Consider the following 26,940-nt stretch of genomic DNA (forward strand, 5'->3'; position numbering starts at 1 on the left):
CCCTTCGAACTGACGCTTCCACTTCCTCGTACCAGGCGCAAGCGCGCATCGGTAAAGAATGCGGACTTTGTCGCACACTGGAAACAGAACGCTGGTACAAAAGCTTCAAAGAGGAAAACATGTCGAAAACACACACCAAGCCCCCGTCCTCGTCGGGGGCTACGACCTCCGGTGGACCTTCTTCCTCCTCATCCTCCTCGCCCGCAGGTGGCACGACGTCTCCCGCCAACGTCCTGCACGTACAGCCTGAGAAGCCTCAACACTACACGTACGTAGACCACACAACCTCACGTGTATAAACACACCCAAAAACCACTGACGTTAGGATAATTAGTTAAATTGCTCCTGTCGGGTTTGATTTTAAGTATTTTTTACCAGCTATCTCTGGTCTGCATTAGTGTGTACCAATTCTAGTTAGGCAATATAAGTGAGAGGCCTACTGTTGACTGAGTTGGCGTGGTTTGGATTTGTACAGTAGCCCTGGACTGTTTGGGGGCATTTTGTTTCAGGATATGATAATATGCCGTCAAATTACAGTGTAAGACACTTTAATTGTTGTCTTTATGTGTACGTCTTTACTTTCATAAGTTGTCTTTATGTATCAGTGTGTTTTTGAGAGGGAGTCTGAGGGGGCATGTTTACATCTGCAACATAGGTGAAAAGTTGTGATAACTAAGATGTGCAGCTTGCTATTGTTATTTTTTTGGTATTAAATATACCACATGCACTAATGTCCTTCTCCTATATATCTACCCATTTCCTCTCTGTCCCCCCTATGCAGGTATCTGAAGGAGTTCAGGACAGAACAGTGTCCTCTGTTTGTGCAGCACAAGTGTACCCAGCACCGGCCCTTTGCCTGCTTCCACTGGCACTTCCTGAACCAGCGGCGCCGCAGGCCCATCCGCAGGCGGGACGGAACCTTCAACTACAGCCCAGACGTCTACTGCACCAAATACGACGAGGGCACAGGCACCTGCTCTGACGGGGATGAGTAAGTGTGTGTGAGAGAGGAAGATAAAGATTTTAGATTTTATCTATTGGTACAGTAGACAGACACTTGTTTTCTTCACTACTTTATGGTGCACTAAAACCAATGTTTTTGGGGGTCTCAAATCTGCCCTATTGGGTCAATTCTTGAGTTCCCCACATTAAAGGCATGGACAGACTGGTAGGATTTGCTCGGCTGAGAGTACTTTGCACCTCTGATCAGAGTGCTGGCAGTAATTTGCAAACCGATTGTACATGTAGAAACGGGCGGAAATTATGACAGTCAATAGCCAACAGCGGGTGGTCCCTATAACACACCACGCAGACACCAAGTGAACAAACGGCCCCGTACTGTGCAGACTGACAATCGGTGTGATGAGTTGCATCCTAAAGATACACAGAACATGCTCTGCATTGCATAATAAAGCACCTAAGAATCTGAGATTGAGTTTTCTTTTCAGATTGAGGGTACTGTTTATCAATGAGGTGTACCCATTCAGTTGAATAGCTGAGGTGATTGTTGTTGACTGCTGTGATTTGCAGCTGAAAACAGCACCCCTCCCCCCTCTGGGCCATGCCTCAGGCAGATCAGGAGAAGTGCTGACACATTATCACTTTCACACACTCAGCCTATTAACACACACAAGGGGAACGCTAATGCGGAAGACTGTGGCTCTGAGACGGTATCACATGACCCAGCAAGACGTGTAGTTTGTTTTCCCAATTTGTGATTTCCAGATGTCCGTACCTGCATCGTACGGCGGGCGACACAGAGCGGCGGTACCACCTGAGGTACTATAAGACGGGCTCCTGTATCCACGAGACGGACGGGAAGGGCCACTGCAGTAAGAACGGCTCCCACTGCGCCTTCGCACACGGATCACATGACCTACGATGTCCCGTCTACGACGTCAGGTACAGGAGTATACAGTGCAGCGGAGACACATCTTCTGTTCGTCTTCAAATTAAGGTTTAGTTTAATGACCCAAAGCCAGAGATTTCTGTTTCATTCTTCCACTTTCTAACGGGTCTCGTTGCCATGTCCGCCCCTCTTCCCCTCTCCAGGGAGGTGCAGGTGATGGAGTCTCAGGGGGGGTCGGGGGCTGCTGAAGGAGGAGGGGGGGAGGGCCAGTCGGGGCTGGCGGCCAGTACCGCCCTCATTGAGAAGATCCTGAGTGAGGAACCGCGTTGGCAGGGTACGAATATACACATACACATGCACATCCTTTAACTGATCAATGGCTGTTCCATGTGAAGGCCATGATTCCAATGCTACTACATTTCTCTTCCTTTCTCTCTCTGTAGATAACACCTATGTGTTGTCCCACTACAAGACAGATCTGTGTAAAAAGCCTCCTCGTCTGTGTCGCCAAGGTTACGCCTGTCCGTACTACCACAATAGCAAAGACAGGCGCCGTAGTCCACACAAACACAAATACAGGTACAAAACATGCACACATCCATTTAACACACACACAGGTCATATGACCTGTTTAAAAATATATATATATTTTTTACTTGTGTCCCAAAAACAACACTAAAGTGTGTGGGGTCTCTCTCTCTCCCTCTCCAGAGCGCTGCCGTGCCCAGCGGTGAAGCACAGTGAGGAGTGGGGAGATCCCAGTAAGTGTGAGGTGGCAGAGGGATGCCAGTACTGCCACACACGCACAGAGCAGCAGTTTCACCCTGAGGTACGTGATGCGGTCCGTCCTAACTTCAGAAACATGCTCCTTGTCTCAAATTATAACTACGTCATCCGTTTATATCATTGGCAGATTTGTGCCAAAGTTCATGTTAGCTACATTTGCTTAACACAAATTAGAACACTATATTAACTGATGGTGTGTGTTGTCTGATGTGCCTCTCCAGATCTATAAGTCCACGAAGTGTAATGATATGCAGCAGTGTGGCAGCTGCCCCCGGGGCCCCTTCTGTGCCTTTGCACACCTTGACAACAGTAAGTGTCTCAACACCCTAATCTGTTGTAAAATGAAAGTTAGCAAAATCGTGTTGTAAAATGATAGTTAGCAAAATCGTGTTGTAAAATGATAGTTAGCAAGTAAGTAACTGATCTACTCTTTCTCCTCCTGTCCCCTAGAGCCCCCTATCAGTGAGGAACCCTCATTTCAGACCCCCAGCTCCCCACCTCTCCCCCCAGGACCCCAAGACCCTCACCCTGCCCAGGAAGGATGCTCCAGCCCTGGGGGCCGAGGTGGAAGATCTGGGTCTCTGTCTGGAGGTCCGTTCTCCCCATCAGGGGGGGTGTGTGTGGCAGAACAGGGCCTGTTAGGAAGGGTGCTGTCGTTGTGTGAGGACGTGTGTGGGGGAGGCGAACCCCTCTCCCCCTGGGCTGGGGAAGGGGGGTATGGTAGGGCACCGGGGTACGAGAGGGAAGACCATGCCAAACAGAAGAGTTTTACCATGGACCAGCGCAACAGAGAAATAGCGTCTCATCACAGCAAACAGGTACCTTTTTATTGTTGTCAAAATCAACCAGCTTCGAACTATAATTACACATTAGAACGAGGAGGAAGGGAAGTGCTACTAAGGTACACAATAGTACATTTTGGTAGACAGAAGGTGCTCTCTGGTAAAAGGGGTGATTTTGGTCATCTAAAAGAAAGGAGGACCAAGGCACTCTTCATATAATTAATTAAAATGCCTTTATTTGTATGGCGTGTTCAATGGAAACAAAGTTTTAGAAATCAGACGCGTTTCGGCTGCATGGCCTTCGTCAGGGAGGACAAAGAAATAATACAATGTCCTCTTTTGAACAGCTTTTCAATTAGCCCTAATTTGAAGAGGGAGTGGTTACACAATTGATTGAACACACCTAGTAAGCAGTAATATACACATTAAAAAGTGAAATACTGTAGCTGTTATCATAAAAATACAACTCCAAGCTAGAAGTATTAGAACACCTAGAAAGGTAGTTCTAACCTTAAATATGACTGGGAGAAGTGTCAAGAATAAGAATGCAATATATTCCATGGTACACTAGAACACCGCAAAACATGAAGTTTTTGGATTTACACACTACAGTCCACTAAATACCCTGGTTTAAATGAAGATATGGATTTACACACTACAGTCCACTAAATACCCTGGTTTAAATGAAGATATGGATTTACACACTACAGTCCACTAAATACCCTGGTTTAAATGAAGACATGGATTTACACACTACAGTCCACTAAATACCCTGGTTTAAATGAAGATATGGATTTACACACTACAGTCCACTAAATACCCTGGTTTAAATGAAGATATGGATTTACACACTACAGTCCACTAAATACCCTGGTTTAAATGAAGACATGGATTTACACACTACAGTCCACTAAATACCCTGGTTTAAATGAAGATATGGATTTACACACTACAGTCCACTAAATACCCTGGTTTAAATGAAGATATGGATTTACAAACTACAGGCCACTAAGTACCCTGGTTTAAATGAAGATATGGATTTACACACTACAGTCCACTAAATACCCTGGTTTAAATGAAGATATGGATTTACAAACTACAGGCCACTAAGTACCCTGGTTTAAATGAAGATATGGATTTACACACTACAGTCCACTAAGTACCCTGGTTTAAATGAAGATATGGATTTACAAACTACAGGCCACTAAGTACCCTGGTTTAAATGAAGATATGGATTTACAAACTACAGGCCACTAAGTACCCTGGTTTAAATGAAGATATGGATTTCTCACCCTTCCTGTAGGGTCATGATAGGTCCATTTGCTGTCATCTAGTGGACATTTTGCTCAATTGCCCTCAGCTATGTTTAGACTGTTGTTGTTCATGTTTTTCTGTGTTCTAGTTTACCATGGAATATATTGCATTCTTATTCTTGACACTTCTCCCAGTCATATTTAAGGTTAGAACTACCTTTCTAAGTGTTCTGATACTTCTAGCTTGGAGTTGTATTTTTATGATAACAGCTACAGTATTTCACTTTTTAATGTGTATAGTACTGCTTACTAGGTGTGTCCAATCAATTGTGTAACCACTCCCTCTTCAAATTAGGGCTAATTGAAAAGCTGTTCAAAAGAGGACATTGTATTATTTCTTTGTCCTCCCTGACGAAGGCCATGCAGCCGAAACGCGTCTGATTTCTAAAACTTTGTTTCCATTGAACACGCCATACAAATAAAGGCATTTTAATTAATTATATGAAGAGTGCCTTGGTCCTCCATTCATTTTGATAATTACACATTATTGGCTTGGGTGTCTGTTGCTGCTTCAGCCAGCTTGTCATTCATCGTCTTGATGTCTCTGTAAGGCAGTAATATCACATTGTTGAATGCAGAAAATATTAGGCAACATTGCTTATTGTACTATATCTACACTAGTCTGTATAGAAGATACCACCACCACCCTTCTCGCTCTCTCTAGGACCTGCTGGTGTTCCTCCCAGTGGGTAGTCCTCTGAGTCTGTCCTCCAGTGTTCCCTCCAGCCTGGCAGCCACCCCTCCCAGCCCTGCCCCTCCTGGGCCCCTCCACCAGGGCCACCACCACCATGGAGCCCCAGCACCAGGCCTCTTCCCGGGCATGAATGCCAACGCACTGCCCTTCTATCCCACCAGCGACACCGTCGAGTCTGTAGTGGGTGAGTCAGTCACACAGGCACAGTAGACTTTTTAAACTCTTATTACTCTTAGAGGAGCTAGCCATTTGTAAAAGTAGCTAACTGTTGTAGTTCACTTCCGTACATTCCATTCAATTAAAAAAAACATTATTTATCCCTGAGGGGCAATTACATGGGATATCGCTGAAGAATATTGCCACTTGATTGCTGTGGGACAGATCTGACAGACTGATGTTTTGGTTGATAATGTGTTGTATAGAGTCAGCTCTGGATGACCTGGACCTGAATGACTTTGGCATGTCTGCCCTGCAGAGAAGTCTGGACAGCAGCTCAGCTCTTCCCAGAGCCATGCTGGGTGAGTATGGAGCCAAGACACACGCACACGCCTGAGTGGAATTTCATGATTGATTGATTAAATAAATTATTGATTGATGTTGCAGGAGGAAATCAGCTCCAGAGTTCTGCTCCTGTCAACATTCCAGGAACCCTCTGCAGCTCTGCCCCTTTCAGCTCCCCCTCGCCTTCTCCACCAATCAGAGCCCACCAATCGCCATTCTTCTCCTCCCATCTATCGCAGCCCAGCAAATCAGAAAGCAGCTTCTTGGGGCCATCGCATAGCTCTTTAGGTTTGTGGATATCTTTTTAGATTATGTATTTTTCTCCCCAAATCCTACAAAATTAGAGGGTTTTAAAATGTGTATAATTCTTTAATTCTCCCATACATTCCAAAGACACCTCAGCTAAGTACATGTCTCATGTGTTCCATGTCTCCTGTATTGCAGGTCTGAATGGTATGAGCAGTAGTATCTGGGAGCACCCATCAGGCCAGGGTTCTCCCGGTACGCCCCCGGCCCTGCTACCCACCATGGGCCAGAGCATGGAGACAGTCCGGGTCCGACAGGAACTAGACGATGCTAACAGACTACTGAAACACTGGGACCACACCTGGAGACATACAGCACAGGTACGAGAAGTGGGAGTAGGTGTGGGTTTGTGTGTGTGTGTGTGTGTGTGCGCATGTTAGTGTACACACATAAACCAACAGATGGTTCAGACTAAAACATTTTCCTTCTCTTCCTTCCCCTTTTCTCCCTCTTTTCACTCATCACCCTCCCCTACTCTACATCCCGCTCTCACTCCAGTCGTGGGCGGTGTTGAAGTCTGATGCAGAAGAGTCTCGTGGCTCGGCCGGTCGGTCAGCTCTTGAAGCGGAGCGGGCCAGGCAGGCTGAGGAGGCGGCAAAGAGACAAACCTCCCTTCTCCAGGAGGCGCTGGAGAGCATGAGGACAGGAGAGAACCCTCACTTGGGCCTCCACCAGCTCCAGCTGCTCCACAGACTGCCTCTAGAGTCTGTCCTCAGTTTGCAGGCCCAGCTCTGTACATGTCTACACACTGTGGAACAGGTAAAGGAGACACACTGATATTTGCAGTATACACATGCAAACTCGCCTACACACAGAGCTATGCTTGTTGATGTGAAACATTCCCCAACTAACCAGCAGACATTTCTTTTACCTCTCCTCTCCCCCTCTTCCTTCCCCTTATCCAGGTGGTGTATAGAAAGCAGTGTCAATGTTGTGTGACGTGTGGAGAGCAGGGATCGGTCTCGCTGCCCTGTGGACATGGTCTACTGTGTGACAGCTGCACCAGCTCTACAGAGTGCCCCCTTTGCCCAGAACAGAACCTAGATCAGTTATCCTGACCGAACTCCACTATCTATAGCCCATATATAGATATGGTATCCTCACTCAAAGACCAGCCCAAAGACCAGCCTCCGGTCCATATAGTCACTGATTCAAGATCAGATTTTTTTTTTTACATGCACTACCCGTCCATAAGAAGTGATTCAGGATCAGCTTTAACCACAGACCTGGCTTTAACCATTACAAGCTAAACCACAAATCTGACTCAGTTGTTAAAGGCATGCATGATCCAGACAGCCATCTCATGATGCAGCCTAAGTGGGCCACCATTTGAAGGAGTACAAGGTTCTAGTTTTTAACATTAGTTATTATTGTTTTGCTAAGGAGACTTATAGTCCGAGGAAGAATAGGGCTGCATCTCAATAGTATAAAAAGGCTTCCTCTCCTCGTCTCCTTCACACTGATCTGAAACTACAGGAAGGACATATGGTGGAAGCCTACAAAGAAATTGCAGATTAAGGAAGGAAAGCCATGTTAAACTATTTGGACGCAGCAGTCTGTTTGTTACAGTTTCTGTGCGTGACTGACTCGGTCTGTGTTGCTTACAGATAGTTTCTGTGTGTGACTGACTCAGGTTTGCAGTCTAATATTATTATTCTTTGTTAACATGCTCCCATCTTTCCGGTTAACACAATCAAGAAAAATGTACTATTCAATTGTGTAGTCTGAATTATGCCGATTTTTCATTTAATAACAAGGCGCTTCACGTGAACTCAAATGCCAGCCTTTTCTTTTTATAAAAATCTATGTATAATGTTTTTGGGGCATAATTTACATTTGTAAGCATTTTGATATTTCACAGTATGTCAAACTCATGTCAAATATACATAGTTCTTGTATGTCATGCTTGCTACATGCACTGACTACACCAGGTGTCAGGCTTTGGAAACAGCAGGGGTGTGTGGGTGTGTTGATAACCAGTGAAAAGACACGATCACTACTATACATAGACCTGGCACAAAGTTCACACCTTGTCCTACTGCATCCACCAACAGTGATTCATTTTGTGTGTTTTGGTATAAAAAAATAAAACAAATGTATATTTTTGGATGAAGCTGTGTGTTATTGTTGTTTCCCCTCCTGTGACTGTTTCTCTCTCTGTCTGCGTTTCTTCACAAACAGCTGAGCCTCCCTCTCTCTCCTCGACTCCAACAGCTTCAGGATACTGTCATCTGGAGAGAACACACACACTTCAGTATCATACACCTTTGTGTTTAATTTTCACCAAATTGAATTCCAAATCATACCGTTTGGTTTGGGGTGCATGAGCGGCAGGCGTATCTGGGCCGGGGAGGGGTCTGGCTGGTGCCCCTGTCTGTCCCCTGATCCCCCTCCGACCCCCGGCACTGCCTTCAGAGCCAGGAAGGCCTCCCCCTCGAAGTCGTCTGTTGTCAGGGTGTCATAGTCCAACACTGTCACCACCAGACACGCCCCCGCAGCCTGGCACTGTTCCACTGACACCAGACTGACAGAGGGAGTACATAAAGAAGAAGAGGGGAATGAGAGATAATCACTTGTATGGGTCCTAAGGACAGGGATGAGTAGGAGGCAAGGTTAAAGTGGAAAAGATCTGAGAGACTTGGATTATCCGCTGTCACCAATGTAGCGACGGAAGGGCAGCAGTTGGAGCTAGTGCTTACAACTCGAAGGCCTCGTCGAACAGGGGGTTGAGGTCACAGTTCTTGATCTGGGTGGTGCGAGGCTCCACCTCAGAAAACACATGACCAGGCTCCAGACGCAACTGGACAAACGGATCACTGGAACCTGGAGAGAGACAGGAGACATATCTGATCTGTAAGAAGACCTGTCTAGTAGACCTGTATAGAAGGAGATGAGGAGAGGAAACCAATTACCATTGGAGTCCATAGGTAGGAGGTTAGCTGCATTCAACACTTCCACTCTAAGTCTATGGTCAGACCTCCTGTAGGATGCTAGGAGTGTGACTGCGCCGTACTTCTCTCCACTGTAAACCTTCTGTTACACAAACACAGATTCAATGTATTCTCCATGGCAATGCTTTTTACTGTTATACAACACAAATAAAATAGTATCTTACCTGCTCCCATACTTTTCTATCCAGGAATTTCTCTATGAGCTGCTGGCAGTTGAGAGAGTTGTGTGTCAGATGAGCTTTCAGAATCTCAATGAATGAGTAGAGAGAGGAAAGAGAGTTATTGTATAGTGTTTATAACCCAAGGTCCCCCCCCCCCATTTCATGTTTCTACATGTCCTTATAGAACCATATATGTTTCTAACAATATAATGTGAAATGTAACCAACATGAACTCACCTTGTAGCTGTCAACGTGAAGAGTATCCAGTGGCAGTCCATTCCCCTCAGCATGAAAACACTGCTCCAGACACTGCAACACACAGTCAGAAATGTTCTGAAGTTTGTATTTAAGAATAATGTATTAATCTGGAGTGTGTACTCAGTACCATACTAACCTGGAGTGTGTACTCAGTACTATACTAACCTGGAGTGTGTACTCAGTACTATACTAACCTGGAGTGTGTACTCAGTACCATACTAACCTGGAGTGTGTACTCAGTACCATACTAACCTGGAGTGTGTACTCAGTACCATACTAACCTGGAGTGTGTACTCAGTACTATACTAACCTGGAGTGTGTACTCAGTACTATACTAACCTGGAGTGTGTACTCAGTACTATACTAACCTGGAGTGTGTACTCAGTACCATACTAACCTGGAGTGTGTACTCAGTACCATACTAACCTGGAGTGTGTACTCAGTACCATACTAATCTGGAGTGTGTACCCAGTACCATACTAACCTGGAGTGTGTACTCAGTACCATACTAACCTGGAGTGTGTACTCAGTACCATACTAACCTGGAGTGTGTACTCAGTACCATACTAACCTGGAGTGTGTACTCAGTACTATACTAACCTGGAGTGTGTACTCAGTACTATACTAACCTGGAGTGTGTACTCAGTACTATACTAACCTGGAGTGTGTACTCAGTACCATACTAACCTGGAGTGTGTACTCAGTACCATACTAACCTGGAGTGTGTACTCAGTACCATACTAACCTGGAGTGTGTACTCAGTACCATACTAATCTGGAGTGTGTACCCAGTACCATACTAACCTGGAGTGTGTACTCAGTACCATACTAATCTGGAGTGTGTACCCAGTACCATACTAACCTGGAGTGTGTACTCAGTACCATACTAACCTGGAGTGTGTACCCAGAACCATACTAACCTGGAGTGTGTACTCAGTACCATACTAACCTGGAGTGTGTACTCAGTACTTAACTAACCTGGCGTGTGTACTCAGTACCATACTAACCTGGAGTGTGTACTCTGTACCATACTAACCTGGAGTGTGTACTCAGTACCATACTAACCTGGAGTGTGTACTCAGTACCATACTAACCTGGAGTGTGTACCCAGTACCATACTAACCTGGAGTGTGTACTCAGTACCATACTAACCTGGAGTGTGTACTCTGTACCATACTAACCTGGAGTGTGTACCCAGTACCATACTAACCTGGAGTGTGTACTCAGTACCATACTAACCTGGAGTGTGTACTCTGTACCATACTAACCTGGAGTGTGTACTCAGTACTTAACTAACCTGGAGTGTGTACCCAGTACCATACTAACCTGGAGTGTGTACTCAGTACTTAACTAACCTGGAGTGTGTACCCAGTACCATACTAACCTGGAGTGTGTACTCAGTACCATACTAACCTGGAGTGTGTACTCAGTGCTTAACTAACCTGGAGTGTGTACTCAGTACTTAACTAACCTGGAGTGTGTACCCAGTACCATACTAACCTGGAGTTTGTACTCAGTACTATACTAACCTGGAGTTTGTACTCAGTACTATACTAACCTGGATTGTGTACCCAGTACCATACTAACCTGGAGTGTGTACTCAGTACCATACTAACCTGGAGTGTGTACTCAGTACTTAACTAACCTGGAGTGTGTACCCAGTACCATACTAACCTGGAGTGTGTACCCAGTACCATACTAACCTGGAGTGTGTACTCAGTACCATACTAACCTGGAGTGTGTACCCAGTACCATACTAACCTGGAGTGTGTACCCAGTACCATACTAACCTGGAGTGTGTACCCAGTACCATACTAACCTGGAGTGTGTACTCAGTACCATACTAACCTGGAGTGTGTACTCAGTACCATACTAACCTGGAGTGTGTACCCAGTACCATACTAACCTGGAGTGTGTACCCAGTACCATACTAACCTGGAGTGTGTACTCAGTACCATACTAACCTGGAGTGTGTACCCAGTACCATACTAACCTGGAGTGTGTACCCAGTACCATACTAACCTAGAGTGTGTACCCAGTACCATACTAACCAGGAGTGTGTACTCAGTACCATACTAACCTGGAGTGTGTACTCAGTACTTAACTAACCTGGAGTGTGTACCCAGTACCATACTAACCTGGAGTGTGAATTGCAGTCGTTGACAGAACACCATGAGTCCATCCTCCTGCTTCTGCTGTGTAGCTACCTGGTATAAGGTCCTTATGGAGTTAGTCCACAACGGAGTCAACAGACTGGGGAAGGAAGGAAGAGTGTAGATGACGAGAATATTTGAAAGGCTTGGCAACTACTACTCTAAGATATTCATACAGGCATGCTGGAACAAAGAGGGTGATACATGTTCAGCACCAGTTGAACCAGAAAGAGTGTGTGATCGGCGCTACAGGTGTGTGTACCTGTACCTGTTGAAGTTCTCTTGGACTAGGTTCTCATTCATGTACTGCAGTTCTCTCTCCAGATATTTTATCAGGGGAACCACAGCCTACGGTAGGGGACACATGGAACAGTTCGTGTCAGTTACAGTAATATGCTTTTCATAAGTCAAGGAAATGTTTGTCTATAAATTCAGTATTGCTGAATCGGAAATGGCTGACGGCAGTTTCTTACTTCTTCTGTGGACTTGGAGGGGATTCTGCATCGAGTAGACATGCTGCGGACGTACATCGCAATGTCTGAATTCAGCTGGAGAGAGCGAGAGAGAGCTACTTCAATAACTATAAACTATATTAATGAAGGTGACTATAGGCCAATTTCTGAAGCGTTTGGGTCATAAAGGGCGACTGAACTTCCTGGTTTGGCCTTGTTTTAGATTTGGTTCATTAAGAAATGCTAGAGGCCAAGATTGAATTCAAAATGGGAGTTGAGGTGCGTTCAGTTCACCTGAACGTTTGCTACGTTGCGGAACGGTTTGTACTGAACGACACGTTTCCCCAAAATGTTCTTGTAAGTTCTTGAACAGACTTTGAGGTATGTTTTGCTCCCGTTTGGTGGGTGTGGCGTGGTGTGGCTTGAAGCATTGAGTGATGTATTTAAAGGGAAGTGGCCATGCTGACAGCGTTCCCCAACCCACACCCTCCCCGTTTTAGTCATTCAGTACAGCACCGTTTCCGTTCAATTGAACGTTCCAGAACGTAAAAACGTACTGAACGCAGCCCTGGTCTAGGTCTCTTTTGACTCTTCTCCATTGAACCCCACCCCTCTCTCCTACGCCCCTACCTTCAAATCAAATCAAATGTATTTATATAGCCCTTCGTACATCAGCTGATATCTCAAAGTGCTGTACAGAAACCCAGCCTAAAACCCCAAACAGCAAGCAATGCAGGTGTAGAAGCACGGTGGCTAGGAAAAACTCCCTAGAAAGTACCTTCCGTCCAACGGTCTCTAAGGCAGAGCGTATCTCTTTGTTGAGGACCCCCTGTGCATGCAGCAGCTGTGAGGGGAGCACGTTGTGGAACTGAGGGTCCCCTATCACGTGAAGGGTACGTTCTCGAAGCCCTGCCCAGTTCAGTTGCTGGGGCAGGCGGATCAGCACTGACCTCAGGTGTTCCAAGTCATTCACTACTACGCACAGCTGGGGGGGTGGGGGGGGGTGGGGGGGGGGGGTGGGGGGGGGGGGGGGGGTGAAAGAGGGAGAGACACAGAGAGATGGCCATGAACATAATTCACTTAAATGTAGTTGAGAGAAGAGGAGATAGACACAGAAAGATTGTGATCGAGATGGACACAAGTAGAAAGAGAGAAAGGAAAATAAATGAAAGTAAAAGCGGATAGAGGGAGGAGTGTTCTTCCCCTCACCATGTTGACAGCCCTGCCGGGGTCTGAGTTCTCAGACAGCTCCCTGACCCGCTCCTTCAGGATACGACAGTAGTTCATCACAATCTTACACACGTCCTGAATGCACACCGCGCACACACACAAAAAATGAGCAAAAAACGTGTATGCCAACAATAGTAAAACTGTGTATGATAATGTATGCTAGAGCATGTCCTTGTCTACTTATGATGAGATACTATGTGTACTTGCATGACAATGTATGTTTATGATGCAGTACCTCAGTGAGTTTGACCATGAGCATGAAGGCCTCCTCAGGGTCTGGCCAGGAGAGCTGCTCCCACAGCTGACAGATGGGCTGGACACAGGTCACCAGGTCTACTGCCGACGAGCTGTGTTTTATGGGCACCGGGCCCGACTGCAGCGGCTGGAGCTTGGGGGAGAGAGGGAGGGAGTGAGTAAGTATCTTGCCTGGCTTTAAAAGACGCACTCCAGACATTTTTTTTTCTTTTCCTGTTGAAAAAAAATATCCCATATGTAAATACAGTAATGTAGACAAATATGTTTTGAGGAAAATAGTGCTTTTTTTGTTTGTTGCAAACTTCAAGATGTAGGCCATTCAGGGAGTTGGTCTGATGGTGCCCTCTGATGTCATCGGTCTCCTCCCTTGCTTGGAGGGAAAAGTAGAGGAGCAATAGAGAACAAAATAGGAAAGTCCAATCCTCCCACTTGTGCCAAATCACGAGGATACCTCGACCACCTATCGAGATGTTCCCTTTGTTGAGTATATCAGGTGAAAAAGGAGACTGGAGTGCAACTTTAAGGTGTACAGTGAATATTGTAGCTGGTATCTATTCTACTTTATTATATTTTTCAATTGAATAATATAACTGTATAGGTTGTATTGCTGATGTTGGTATGGGCTACCGTGGAAATTGTGTCGGTAAGAACACACAGAGAGATGGAGAACAGTCCAAAAGGCTATAGCCTATTTTAATCATACCTCTATAATCATTTAATCATCCCTGTAATAGCAGGGATGACAGGATGGTACAGATGATTTATTTTCAATAAATGCACCAACAGGTAAAAGGTATAACCTACTGACCTACTACCAACACCGAAAAGTATCAACTGGAGGTTTGTCAGGCTGCCACTAATTGCCTGCAGGTGTGTGTATTTAACCTGGCGAAGGGGCTGAAGTCCCGCCTCTGCTGGAGGGAGAATGGGCGGGATAATGGTAGTTTTGACTGAGGAGTGGGTGGAATTCCATTCTATTCTAGGTGTTGTGTTATAACAGTATGTTACCTGGTCCACCTGTACAGCTCTCTCCACCCTGTCCTGAGTGGTGCTGAAGGCCTTGTTCAACCAATAGGGAAGCGCCTCACGGAAGCCCTCATGGAAGTTAGTCAGCTCCAACAGTTTACCCCTGAAACAACACAACAGCCTTAGCTCTATTATATAGTGGAGTAGTGTGAAGTACTGAGTATGTCTAAGGGAGTAGTGTGTAAGTAGTGTGTACTACTGAGTATGTAGCATAAGGGAGTAATCTCGGACCTTTTCTGTAGGAAGGCCTTGTCTTTGTGGATGACCTGTAGACTTAGGTAGAGAGGGAACAAGCTATTGGCTAGATTCTGCTCCATCTCACCCTCCAACAGGCTTAGAGTGTCTCTCACCTCCCCCGCCAGCTACAGGAGAGAGAGGGGGAAAGGTGTGAGTTATACAGAGGAGAGAGAGGTAGAGAGTAAAAAACTCTGGACTCCACTTACCAGGAAGTCCAGCTTTTGGTAGACTACAGTGAACACATCCACCTGCACAGCACTACAGAGAGAGAGAGAGAGAGAGAGAGAGAGAGAGAGAGAGAGAGAAACAACCCCTTTCAAGTCCATTCGTATGTCAAACAACCAGACCTTCTTCGTACTGAAGACAGACAATGACACCTCCCACCATACTTATATTCTGTATGGTTGTCTGTCTCTTACCTGACAAACACTCTATTCCAGCTGTCCTTGTTGTGCTTGATGTCCTGCTGTACTTCACCTATCAGCCTAGAGAGAGCACTCACGGTCTCTGTCAGGTCCTGGGAAGAGGGAAATAGGAGGGGGGGGGGGGGGGGGGGAGATAAAGTTACAGAATGTGTGTAAAGGGAAAGTGTGTAAAGAAGTGCATGATGTGCTTTGAAATTGATATGTGGGAGGGGGTCTCTCTTCCTTTGTCTGTAGCCTACCTTGGTCATGGGCTGGTGTAGCCCTTTCTTTATGGCGAACCACTCCTGTGTACCAGACTGAGGCAAACAAGGACGTTTAGTCTTACAGAGTAATAGCTCTGTGGATCGTTCACAGTATTAACTGTACACATCATAGTAGTCTTTCTATGTGTACTTACGTGCACAGCCTCGTTGACCTCGTCATGTAGGTCATACTGAGCTGCGTTCAGCTTCTGAAAGGCCTGCGTCTTACAGACCTGAGACAGGATCCTAGAACAAAACAACACGCGGGTTGTTCATTAGCTCTGTTTTAATAAACACATAATATACGACGCACACACACACGCGCACGCACGCACATTTTACAGTAAACAAATTGACAACAGACTTTCAGCACGCGTGTAAGGAAGGACATTCAACAAGCACAGCACTTACACAAATGACCGATGATTGGCTGAGAGAAATTGATGATACAAATATTGTGGGGTCTGTCTTGTTAGACTTCAGTGCGGCTTTTGACATTATCGATCATAGTCTGCTGTCGGAAAAACGTATGTGTTATGGCTTTACACCTGATGGGGTCAAATTGAGGTCATGATAGGGGCTGCACCAAATGTTTGATGTATTATAATAATTGATGATGCTTATGTTGTATTAATAGAAGGGGAGGGGCTATGGGACCCCTCCTCCTCTACATTTATAGGATCCTAGACTACAGATTAACCTTATATATATGCATTGTAGGGTTTTAGAATTGTTCCACAGTCTAAGTCTCTGCCTCTTATAAAGAAATGGGGGTCTGTGAGAAAGCATTTCAAAGACAAACAAAGAGCCCTGCAGGGGAGTGGAAGAGATACGAGGATAGTCAGACATACCTCTATAAATCAACTTGGGGGAGTGGAAGAGATACGAGGATAGTCAGACATACCTCTATAAATCAACTTGGGGGAGTGGAAGAGATACGAGGATAGTCAGACATACCTCTATAAATCAACTTGGGGGAGTGGAAGAGATACGAGGATAGTCAGACATACCTCTATAAATCAACTTGGAGGAGTGGAAGAGATACGAGGATAGTCAGACATACCTCTATAAATCAACTTGGAGGAGTGGAAGAGATACGAGGCTAGTCAGACATACCTCTATAAATCAACTTGGGGGAGTGGAAGAGATACGAGGATAGTCAGACATACCTCTATAAATCAACTTGGGGGAGTGGAAGAGATACGAGGATAGTCAGACATACCTCTATAAATCAACTTGGGGGAGTGGAAGAGATACGAGGATAGTCAGACATACCTCTATAAATCAACTTGGGGGAGTGGAAGAGATACGAGGATAGTCAGACATACCTCTATAAATCAACTTGGGGGAGTGGAAGAGATACGAGGATAGTCAGACATACCTCTATAAATCAACTTGGGGGAGTAGAAGAGATACGAGGATAGTCAGACATACCTCTATAAATCAACTTGGGGGAGTGGAAGAGATACGAGGATAGTCAGACATACCTCTATAAATCAACTTGGGGGAGTGGAAGAGATACGAGGATAGTCAGACATACCTCTATAAATCAACTTGGGGGAGTGGAAGAGATACGAGGATAGTCAGACATACCTCTATAAATCAACTTGGAGGAGTGGAAGAGATACGAGGATAGTCAGACATACCTCTATAAATCAACTTGGGGGAGTGGAAGAGGTACGAGGATAGTCAGACATACCTCTATAAATCAACTTGGGGGAGTGGAAGAGATACGAGGATAGTCAGACATACCTCTATAAATCAACTTGGGGGAGTGGAAGAGATACGAGGATAGTCAGACATACCTCTATAAATCAACTTGGGGGAGTGGAAGAGATACGAGGATAGTCAGACATACCTCTATAAATCAACTTGGGGGAGTGGAAGAGATACGAGGATAGTCAGACATACCTCTATAAATCAACTTGGGGGAGTGGAAGAGATACGAGGATAGTCAGACATACCTCTATAAATCAACTTGGGGGAGTGGAAGAGATACGAGGATAGTCAGACATACCTCTATAAATCAACTTGGGGGAGTGGAAGAGATACGAGGATAGTCAGACATACCTCTATAAATCAACTTGGGGGAGTGGAAGAGATACGAGGATAGTCAGACATACCTCTATAAATCAACTTGGAGGAGTGGAAGAGATACGAGGATAGTCAGACAAACCTCTATAAATCAACTTGGGGGAGTGGAAGAGATACGAGGATAGTCAGACATACCTCTATAAATCAACTTGGGGGAGTGGAAGAGATACGAGGATAGTCAGACATACCTCTATAAATCAACTTGGGGGAGTGGAAGAGATACGAGGATAGTCAGACATACCTCTATAAATCAACTTGGAGGAGTGGAAGAGATACGAGGATAGTCAGACATACCTCTATAAATCAACTTGGAGGAGTGGAAGAGATACGAGGATAGTCAGACATACCTCTATAAATCAACTTGGGGGAGTGGAAGAGATACGAGGATAGTCAGACATACCTCTATAAATCAACTTGGAGGAGTGGAAGAGATACGAGGATAGTCAGACATACCTCTATAAATCAACTTGGGGGAGTGGAAGAGATACGAGGATAGTCAGACATACCTCTATAAATCAACTTGGGGGAGTGGAAGAGATACGAGGATAGTCAGACATACCTCTATAAATCAACTTGGGGGAGTGGAAGAGATACGAGGATAGTCAGACATACCTCTATAAATCAACTTGGGGGAGTGGAAGAGATACGAGGATAGTCAGACATACCTCTATAAATCAACTTGGGGGAGTGGAAGAGATACGAGGATAGTCAGACATACCTCTATAAATCAACTTGGGGGAGTGGAAGAGATACGAGGATAGTCAGACATACCTCTATAAATCAACTTGGAGGAGTAGAAGAGATACGAGGATAGTCAGACATACCTCTATAAATCAACTTGGGGGAGTGGAAGAGATACGAGGATAGTCAGACATACCTCTATAAATCAACTTGGGGGAGTGGAAGAGATACGAGGATAGTCAGACATACCTCTATAAATCAACTTGGGGGAGTGGAAGAGATACGAGGATAGTCAGACATACCTCTATAAATCAACTTGGGGGAGTGGAAGAGATACGAGGATAGTCAGACATACCTCTATAAATCAACTTGGGGGAGTGGAAGAGATACGAGGATAGTCAGACATACCTCTATAAATCAACTTGGGGGAGTGGAAGAGATACGAGGATAGTCAGACATACCTCTATAAATAAACTTGGGGGAGTGGAAGAGATACGAGGATAGTCAGACATACCTCTATAAATCAACTTGGAGGAGTGGAAGAGATACGAGGATAGTCAGACATACCTCTATAAATCAACTTGGGGGAGTGGAAGAGATACGAGGATAGTCAGACATACCTCTATAAATCAACTTGGGGGAGTGGAAGAGATACGAGGATAGTCAGACATACCTCTATAAATCAACTTGGGGGAGTGGAAGAGATACGAGGATAGTCAGACATACCTCTATAAATCAACTTGGGGGAGTGGAAGAGATACGAGGATAGTCAGACATACCTCTATAAATCAACTTGGGGGAGTGGAAGAGATACGAGGATAGTCAGACATACCTCTATAAATCAACTTGGAGGAGTGGAAGAGATACGAGGATAGTCAGACATACCTCTATAAATCAACTTGGAGGAGTGGAAGAGATACGAGGCTAGTCAGACATACCTCTATAAATCAACTTGGGGGAGTGGAAGAGATACGAGGATAGTCAGACATACCTCTATAAATCAACTTGGGGGAGTGGAAGAGATACGAGGATAGTCAGACATACCTCTATAAATCAACTTGGGGGAGTGGAAGAGATACGAGGATAGTCAGACATACCTCTATAAATCAACTTGGGGGAGTGGAAGAGATACGAGGATAGTCAGACATACCTCTATAAATCAACTTGGGGGAGTGGAAGAGATACGAGGATAGTCAGACATACCTCTATAAATCAACTTGGGGGAGTAGAAGAGATACGAGGATAGTCAGACATACCTCTATAAATCAACTTGGGGGAGTGGAAGAGATACGAGGATAGTCAGACATACCTCTATAAATCAACTTGGGGGAGTGGAAGAGATACGAGGATAGTCAGACATACCTCTATAAATCAACTTGGAGGAGTGGAAGAGATACGAGGATAGTCAGACATACCTCTATAAATCAACTTGGGGGAGTGGAAGAGATACGAGGATAGTCAGACATACCTCTATAAATCAACTTGGGGGAGTGGAAGAGATACGAGGATAGTCAGACATACCTCTATAAATCAACTTGGGGGAGTGGAAGAGATACGAGGATAGTCAGACATACCTCTATAAATCAACTTGGGGGAGTGGAAGAGATACGAGGATAGTCAGACATACCTCTATAAATCAACTTGGGGGAGTGGAAGAGATACGAGGATAGTCAGACATACCTCTATAAATCAACTTGGAGGAGTGGAAGAGATACGAGGATAGTCAGACATACCTCTATAAATCAACTTGGAGGAGTGGAAGAGATACGAGGCTAGTCAGACATACCTCTATAAATCAACTTGGGGGAGTGGAAGAGATACGAGGATAGTCAGACATACCTCTATAAATCAACTTGGGGGAGTGGAAGAGATACGAGGATAGTCAGACATACCTCTATAAATCAACTTGGGGGAGTGGAAGAGATACGAGGATAGTCAGACATACCTCTATAAATCAACTTGGGGGAGTGGAAGAGATACGAGGATAGTCAGACATACCTCTATAAATCAACTTGGGGGAGTGGAAGAGATACGAGGATAGTCAGACATACCTCTATAAATCAACTTGGGGGAGTAGAAGAGATACGAGGATAGTCAGACATACCTCTATAAATCAACTTGGGGGAGTGGAAGAGATACGAGGATAGTCAGACATACCTCTATAAATCAACTTGGAGGAGTGGAAGAGATACGAGGATAGTCAGACATACCTCTATAAATCAACTTGGGGGAGTGGAAGAGATACGAGGATAGTCAGACATACCTCTATAAATCAACTTGGGGGAGTGGAAGAGATACGAGGATAGTCAGACATACCTCTATAAATCAACTTGGGGGAGTGGAAGAGATACGAGGATAGTCAGACATACCTCTATAAATCAACTTGGGGGAGTGGAAGAGATACGAGGATAGTCAGACATACCTCTATAAATCAACTTGGGGGAGTGGAAGAGATACGAGGATAGTCAGACATACCTCTATAAATCAACTTGGGGGAGTGGAAGAGATACGAGGATAGTCAGACATACCTCTATAAATCAACTTGGGGGAGTGGAAGAGATACGAGGATAGTCAGACATACCTCTATAAATCAACTTGGGGGAGTGGAAGAGATACGAGGAAAGTCAGACATACCTCTATAAATCAACTTGGGGGAGTGGAAGAGATACGAGGATAGTCAGACATACCTCTATAAATCAACTTGGGGGAGTGGAAGAGATACGAGGATAGTCAGACATACCTCTATAAATCAACTTGGGGGAGTGGAAGAGATACGAGGATAGTCAGACATACCTCTATAAATAAACTTGGGGGAGTGGAAGAGATACGAGGATAGTCAGACATACCTCTATAAATCAACTTGGAGGAGTGGAAGAGATACGAGGATAGTCAGACATACCTCTATAAATCAACTTGGGGGAGTGGAAGAGATACGAGGATAGTCAGACATACCTCTATAAATCAACTTGGGGGAGTGGAAGAGATACGAGGATAGTCAGACATACCTCTATAAATCAACTTGGGGGAGTGGAAGAGATACGAGGATAGTCAGACATACCTCTATAAATCAACTTGGAGGAGTAGAAGAGATACGAGGATAGTCAGACATACCTCTATAAATCAACTTGGGGGAGTGGAAGAGATACGAGGATAGTCAGACATACCTCTATAAATCAACTTGGGGGAGTGGAAGAGATACGAGGATAGTCAGACATACCTCTATAAATCAACTTGGGGGAGTGGAAGAGATACGAGGATAGTCAGACATACCTCTATAAATCAACTTGGGGGAGTGGAAGAGATACGAGGATAGTCAGACATACCTCTATAAATCAACTTGGGGGAGTGGAAGAGATACGAGGATAGTCAGACATACCTCTATAAATCAACTTGGGGGAGTGGAAGAGATACGAGGATAGTCAGACATACCTCTATAAATAAACTTGGGGGAGTGGAAGAGATACGAGGATAGTCAGACATACCTCTATAAATCAACTTGGAGGAGTGGAAGAGATACGAGGATAGTCAGACATACCTCTATAAATCAACTTGGGGGAGTGGAAGAGATACGAGGATAGTCAGACATACCTCTATAAATCAACTTGGGGGAGTGGAAGAGATACGAGGATAGTCAGACATACCTCTATAAATCAACTTGGGGGAGTGGAAGAGATACGAGGATAGTCAGACATACCTCTATAAATCAACTTGGGGGAGTGGAAGAGATACGAGGATAGTCAGACATACCTCTATAAATCAACTTGGGGGAGTGGAAGAGATACGAGGATAGTCAGACATACCTCTATAAATCAACTTGGAGGAGTGGAAGAGATACGAGGATAGTCAGACATACCTCTATAAATCAACTTGGAGGAGTGGAAGAGATACGAGGCTAGTCAGACATACCTCTATAAATCAACTTGGGGGAGTGGAAGAGATACGAGGATAGTCAGACATACCTCTATAAATCAACTTGGGGGAGTGGAAGAGATACGAGGATAGTCAGACATACCTCTATAAATCAACTTGGGGGAGTGGAAGAGATACGAGGATAGTCAGACATACCTCTATAAATCAACTTGGGGGAGTGGAAGAGATACGAGGATAGTCAGACATACCTCTATAAATCAACTTGGGGGAGTGGAAGAGATACGAGGATAGTCAGACATACCTCTATAAATCAACTTGGGAGAGTAGAAGAGATACGAGGATAGTCAGACATACCTCTATAAATCAACTTGGGGGAGTGGAAGAGATACGAGGATAGTCAGACATACCTCTATAAATCAACTTGGGGGAGTGGAAGAGATACGAGGATAGTCAGACATACCTCTATAAATCAACTTGGAGGAGTGGAAGAGATACGAGGATAGTCAGACATACCTCTATAAATCAACTTGGGGGAGTGGAAGAGATACGAGGATAGTCAGACATACCTCTATAAATCAACTTGGGGGAGTGGAAGAGATACGAGGATAGTCAGACATACCTCTATAAATCAACTTGGGGGAGTGGAAGAGATACGAGGATAGTCAGACATACCTCTATAAATCAACTTGGGGGAGTGGAAGAGATACGAGGATAGTCAGACATACCTCTATAAATCAACTTGGGGGAGTGGAAGAGATACGAGGATAGTCAGACATACCTCTATAAATCAACTTGGGGGAGTGGAAGAGATACGAGGATAGTCAGACATACCTCTATAAATCAACTTGGGGGAGTGGAAGAGATACGAGGATAGTCAGACATACCTCTATAAATCAACTTGGGGGAGTGGAAGAGATACGAGGATAGTCAGACATACCTCTATAAATCAACTTGGGGGAGTGGAAGAGATACGAGGAAAGTCAGACATACCTCTATAAATCAACTTGGGGGAGTGGAAGAGATACGAGGATAGTCAGACATACCTCTATAAATCAACTTGGGGGAGTGGAAGAGATACGAGGATAGTCAGACATACCTCTATAAATCAACTTGGGGGAGTGGAAGAGATACGAGGATAGTCAGACATACCTCTATAAATAAACTTGGGGGAGTGGAAGAGATACGAGGATAGTCAGACATACCTCTATAAATCAACTTGGAGGAGTGGAAGAGATACGAGGATAGTCAGACATACCTCTATAAATCAACTTGGGGGAGTGGAAGAGATACGAGGATAGTCAGACATACCTCTATAAATCAACTTGGGGGAGTGGAAGAGATACGAGGATAGTCAGACATACCTCTATAAATCAACTTGGGGGAGTGGAAGAGATACGAGGATAGTCAGACATACCTCTATGAATCAACTTGGAGGAGTGGAAGAGATACGAGGATAGTCAGACATACCTCTATAAATCAACTTGGAGGAGTGGAAGAGATACGAGGATAGTCAGACATACCTCTATAAATCAACTTGGGGGAGTGGAAGAGATACGAGGATAGTCAGACATACCTCTATAAATCAACTTGGAGGAGTGGAAGAGATACGAGGATAGTCAGACATACCTCTATAAATCAACTTGGGGGAGTGGAAGAGATACGAGGATAGTCAGACATACCTCTATAAATCAACTTGGGGGAGTGGAAGAGATACGAGGATAGTCAGACATACCTCTATAAATCAACTTGGGGGAGTAGAAGAGATACGAGGATAGTCAGACATACCTCTATAAATCAACTTGGGGGAGTGGAAGAGATACGAGGATAGTCAGACATACCTCTATAAATCAACTTGGGGGAGTGGAAGAGATACGAGGATAGTCAGACATACCTCTATAAATCAACTTGGGGGAGTGGACATTTACTGCCCAGGCCTTAGAAAACACTGGAACTATTGTATCTCTTGCCAGTTAGTATAGCCGTGTATGCATGGGCTTGGTCTGAGGAGTAGTAGGTAATGACGTATGCAGTGACATCACAGGGGGTTGACTACAAGCATGATCAACTTGGACTTTTCCTATGGGGCAGAACTCATGAGAGGCATCAGTTGTATATGTGATGTTTGATCTTTGACTTCAGTCTACAGCTGTATTTTGATTCAAACTGTTATGATTTACAAGTGCACATTTTGAGGGTTCCCTATTTGGTAAGTAAATAAAACGAAGTACAGAAAAACAGAACCAACACACCCCCTGCTATGTTGTGGATAAAGAGTTACCAGTCTAACAGAACACAGAGGGTGTTCTTTAATGGAAGCCTCTCCAACATAATCCAGGTAGAATCAGGAATTGTTCCATATATAATGTGTTTATTAAAACAGTCGCAGTTAGTTTCAGAATGGGTGGCAAGGAATAAGTTAGTCCTAAATATTTCAAAAACTAATCATTCACTGAACCGTAAACCTCAACAAAGTCTTGTAATAAATAACGTGGAAATTGAGCAAGTTGAGGTGACTAAACTGCTTGGAGTTACCCTGGATTGTAAACTGTCATGGTCAATACATGTTGATACAACAGTAGCTAAGTCTGTCCATAATAAAGCCATGCTATGCCTTCTTTTTTTTTTTTGAATTTTACCCCTTTTTCTCCCCAATTTCGTGGTATCCAATTGTTGTAGTAGCTACTATCTTGTCTCATTGCTACAACTCCCGTACAGGCTCGGGAGAGACGAAGGCTCAACCCAACCAGCCGTACTGCTTCTTAACACAGCGCGCATCCAACCCGGAAGCCAGCCGCACCAATGTGTCGGAGGCTACACCGTGCACCTGGCAACCTTGGCTAGCGCGCACTGCGCCCGGCACGCCACAAGAGTCGCTGGTGCGCGATGAGACAAGAAGATCCCTACCGACCAATCCCTCCCTAACCCGGACGACGCCAGGCCAATTGTGCGTCACCCAACGGATCTCCCGGTCGCGGCCGGTGACGACAGAACCTGGGCGCGAACCCAGGGACTCTGATGGCACAGCTGGCGCTGCAGTACAGCGCCCTTAACCACTGCGCCACCCGGGAGGCCTTGCTCTGCCTTCTTAACAGCACTATCAACAAGGCCGGTCCTACAGGCCCTAGTTTTATCGCACCTGGACTACTGTTCAGTCGTGTGGTCAGCTGCCACAAAGAGGGACTTAGGAAAACTGCAATTGGTTCAGAACAGAGCAGCACGGCTGGCCATTGGATGTACACAGAGAGAAAAACATGAATAATATAGATGTCAATCTCTCCTGGCTCAAAGTGGAGGAGAGATTGACTTCATCACTACTTGTACATGTTGAAAGCACATAGCTGTTGAAATGACTAGCACACAGCTCAGACACCCATGCATAACCCACAAGACATGACACCAGAGTCTCTTCGCAATCCCCAAGTCCAGAAGAGACAGTGGGAGGTGAACAGTACTACATAGAGCCATGATTACACTGAACTCTATTCCACATCAGGTAACTGATGCAAGCAGTAGAATCAGATTTAAAAAAACAGATAAAAATACACCTAATGGAACAGCGCAGACTGTGAAGCTACACCAACATAGACACAGACACATGCATACACACACATGATAACATGGATTTTGTGTTGTAGATATATGGTAGTGGAGTATGGGCCTGAAGGCACACACTTAGTGTGTTGTGAAATCTGTTATGAATGTATTGTAATGTTTTTTAAAATTGTACAACTGCCTTAATTGTGATGGACCCCAGGAAGGCAGCAGCTAATGGGGATCCATAATAAATACAAATACAAACACACACATACAGCAGGGTACCTGAGCAGTCTGTGTAAGCGAGGGGTAGCGTCCTGCGTTGGGGGAAAGATGTCTCTGTATTTGGCCACGAGACACAGTCCGTACTGCAGGAAACCACGGAGAGAGTCCCCTAGCTCCTGTTTCTGAACACATATGTTCGTGTTTATTTCCTTAGTAAATGATATACACAGTATATAATATGCAAACAAAGCAAAGTAAAGCCTGTCTTACCTGTTGGTAGGGCAGATCCTGCTGGTGCCAGTGGTACTCTATACTGGTCAGCTGCTGGAGCAGCACTGAGGAGTCCACCTCTAAACTCTGGTATAGTTTACTGTAGGCCATCCACTTCCTATAAAACATATAGTGTCAATTTGAACATGTAAACGAGTGTAGATGTGTGTATGTGTTTTGAGTGTGTGGTAGCCTACTTACGCCAGGTCCTGCAGGAAAGGTGAGAGGTTACACTGAGTGGCGTAGAGGTCCAACAGGGTCTGTCCCTCCCCACACAACTCCCCCTTCCATGGAACACTACCCTGAGGCAGGTGTGTTACCTTCACAGATGAACCACTAGATGTACAGGCTGTATGTACGTATGACTGTCAAATGTTGGAACTGAACATTGATTACCTGCTGCTTAGAGATGTGTGACTGGACAAACTGCAGTAGGATCCCACAGTAGTTGACGTAGGCACTACGGCCAGCACTCAATGTCCCGTCTCTCTGTCACAGACAAACAAACACTATAATCGGTCTGTTTCTTTCTTCGCATACAATAAAATACAATTGTACAGCAGACTACAAGTGATAACCTGAGCTTACTATAGAACAACAACTATTACAACTATTACTGACTGTTAATAAAACATTGTTTAAAAAA

The 26,940-nt window shown here is 44.8% G+C and overlaps 2 protein-coding genes across 11 annotated transcripts in view; one reads left to right on the forward strand and one right to left on the reverse strand.

Moving 5' to 3' along the window:
- Positions 1–8,344, forward strand: unk (unk zinc finger). 2 transcript variants are annotated; one of them, XM_036955715.2, is made up of 14 exons: positions 1–268; positions 782–991; positions 1,726–1,902; positions 2,053–2,183; positions 2,293–2,428; positions 2,561–2,678; positions 2,857–2,944; positions 3,086–3,453; positions 5,395–5,608; positions 5,847–5,942; positions 6,028–6,213; positions 6,370–6,551; positions 6,730–6,990; positions 7,137–8,344. In XM_036955715.2, the coding sequence occupies exons 1-14, from the start codon at positions 120–122 to the stop codon at positions 7,287–7,289; spliced, it is 2,469 nt and encodes an 822-aa protein (XP_036811610.2). In that variant the 5' UTR covers positions 1–119; the 3' UTR covers positions 7,290–8,344. The 2 variants fall into 2 exon arrangements, with proteins under 2 accessions (XP_036811610.2, XP_021431289.3); XM_021575614.3 differs by having other exon boundaries at positions 249–538.
- Positions 7,952–26,940, reverse strand: part of LOC110498732 (protein unc-13 homolog D) — a 22,611-nt gene continuing 3,622 nt past the window's right edge. The window contains exons 12-33 of one of the 9 annotated variants that reach the window (XM_090212259.1): positions 26,691–26,783; positions 26,496–26,596; positions 26,295–26,412; positions 26,085–26,206; positions 15,776–15,866; positions 15,618–15,674; positions 15,373–15,470; positions 15,160–15,211; positions 14,948–15,078; positions 14,699–14,819; positions 13,671–13,823; positions 13,415–13,510; positions 12,984–13,190; positions 12,227–12,301; positions 12,022–12,101; positions 11,739–11,853; positions 9,581–9,652; positions 9,347–9,385; positions 9,144–9,264; positions 8,931–9,054; positions 8,538–8,755; positions 7,952–8,462 (exon numbers count right to left, since the gene is read on the reverse strand). In XM_090212259.1, coding sequence (XP_090068385.1) covers positions 8,353–8,462; positions 8,538–8,755; positions 8,931–9,054; positions 9,144–9,264; positions 9,347–9,385; positions 9,581–9,652; positions 11,739–11,853; positions 12,022–12,101; positions 12,227–12,301; positions 12,984–13,190; positions 13,415–13,510; positions 13,671–13,823; positions 14,699–14,819; positions 14,948–15,078; positions 15,160–15,211; positions 15,373–15,470; positions 15,618–15,674; positions 15,776–15,866; positions 26,085–26,206; positions 26,295–26,412; positions 26,496–26,596; positions 26,691–26,783 — 2,394 coding nt within the window. In that variant the 3' untranslated portion in view covers positions 7,952–8,352. The other 8 variants (XM_090212255.1, XM_090212258.1, XM_090212254.1 and 5 more) reach the window with 8 other exon arrangements.

This window comes from Oncorhynchus mykiss, chromosome 20, assembly GCF_057628025.1.
Source record: "Oncorhynchus mykiss isolate SJ-2025 chromosome 20, ASM5762802v1, whole genome shotgun sequence".
Taxonomy (NCBI): Eukaryota; Metazoa; Chordata; class Actinopteri; order Salmoniformes; family Salmonidae; genus Oncorhynchus; species Oncorhynchus mykiss.

Bases quoted from the DNA above. Each gene is read 5' to 3' on its own strand.
- unk (XM_036955715.2), top strand. From the start codon at position 120: ATGTCGAAAACACACACCAAGCCCCCGTCCTCGTCGGGGGCTACGACC. The intron at 2,184-2,292 runs GTACGAATATAC...CTCTCTCTGTAG, and splicing joins TGAGGAACCGCGTTGGCAGG to ATAACACCTATGTGTTGTCC. The intron at 3,454-5,394 runs GTACCTTTTTAT...CGCTCTCTCTAG, and splicing joins CGTCTCATCACAGCAAACAG to GACCTGCTGGTGTTCCTCCC.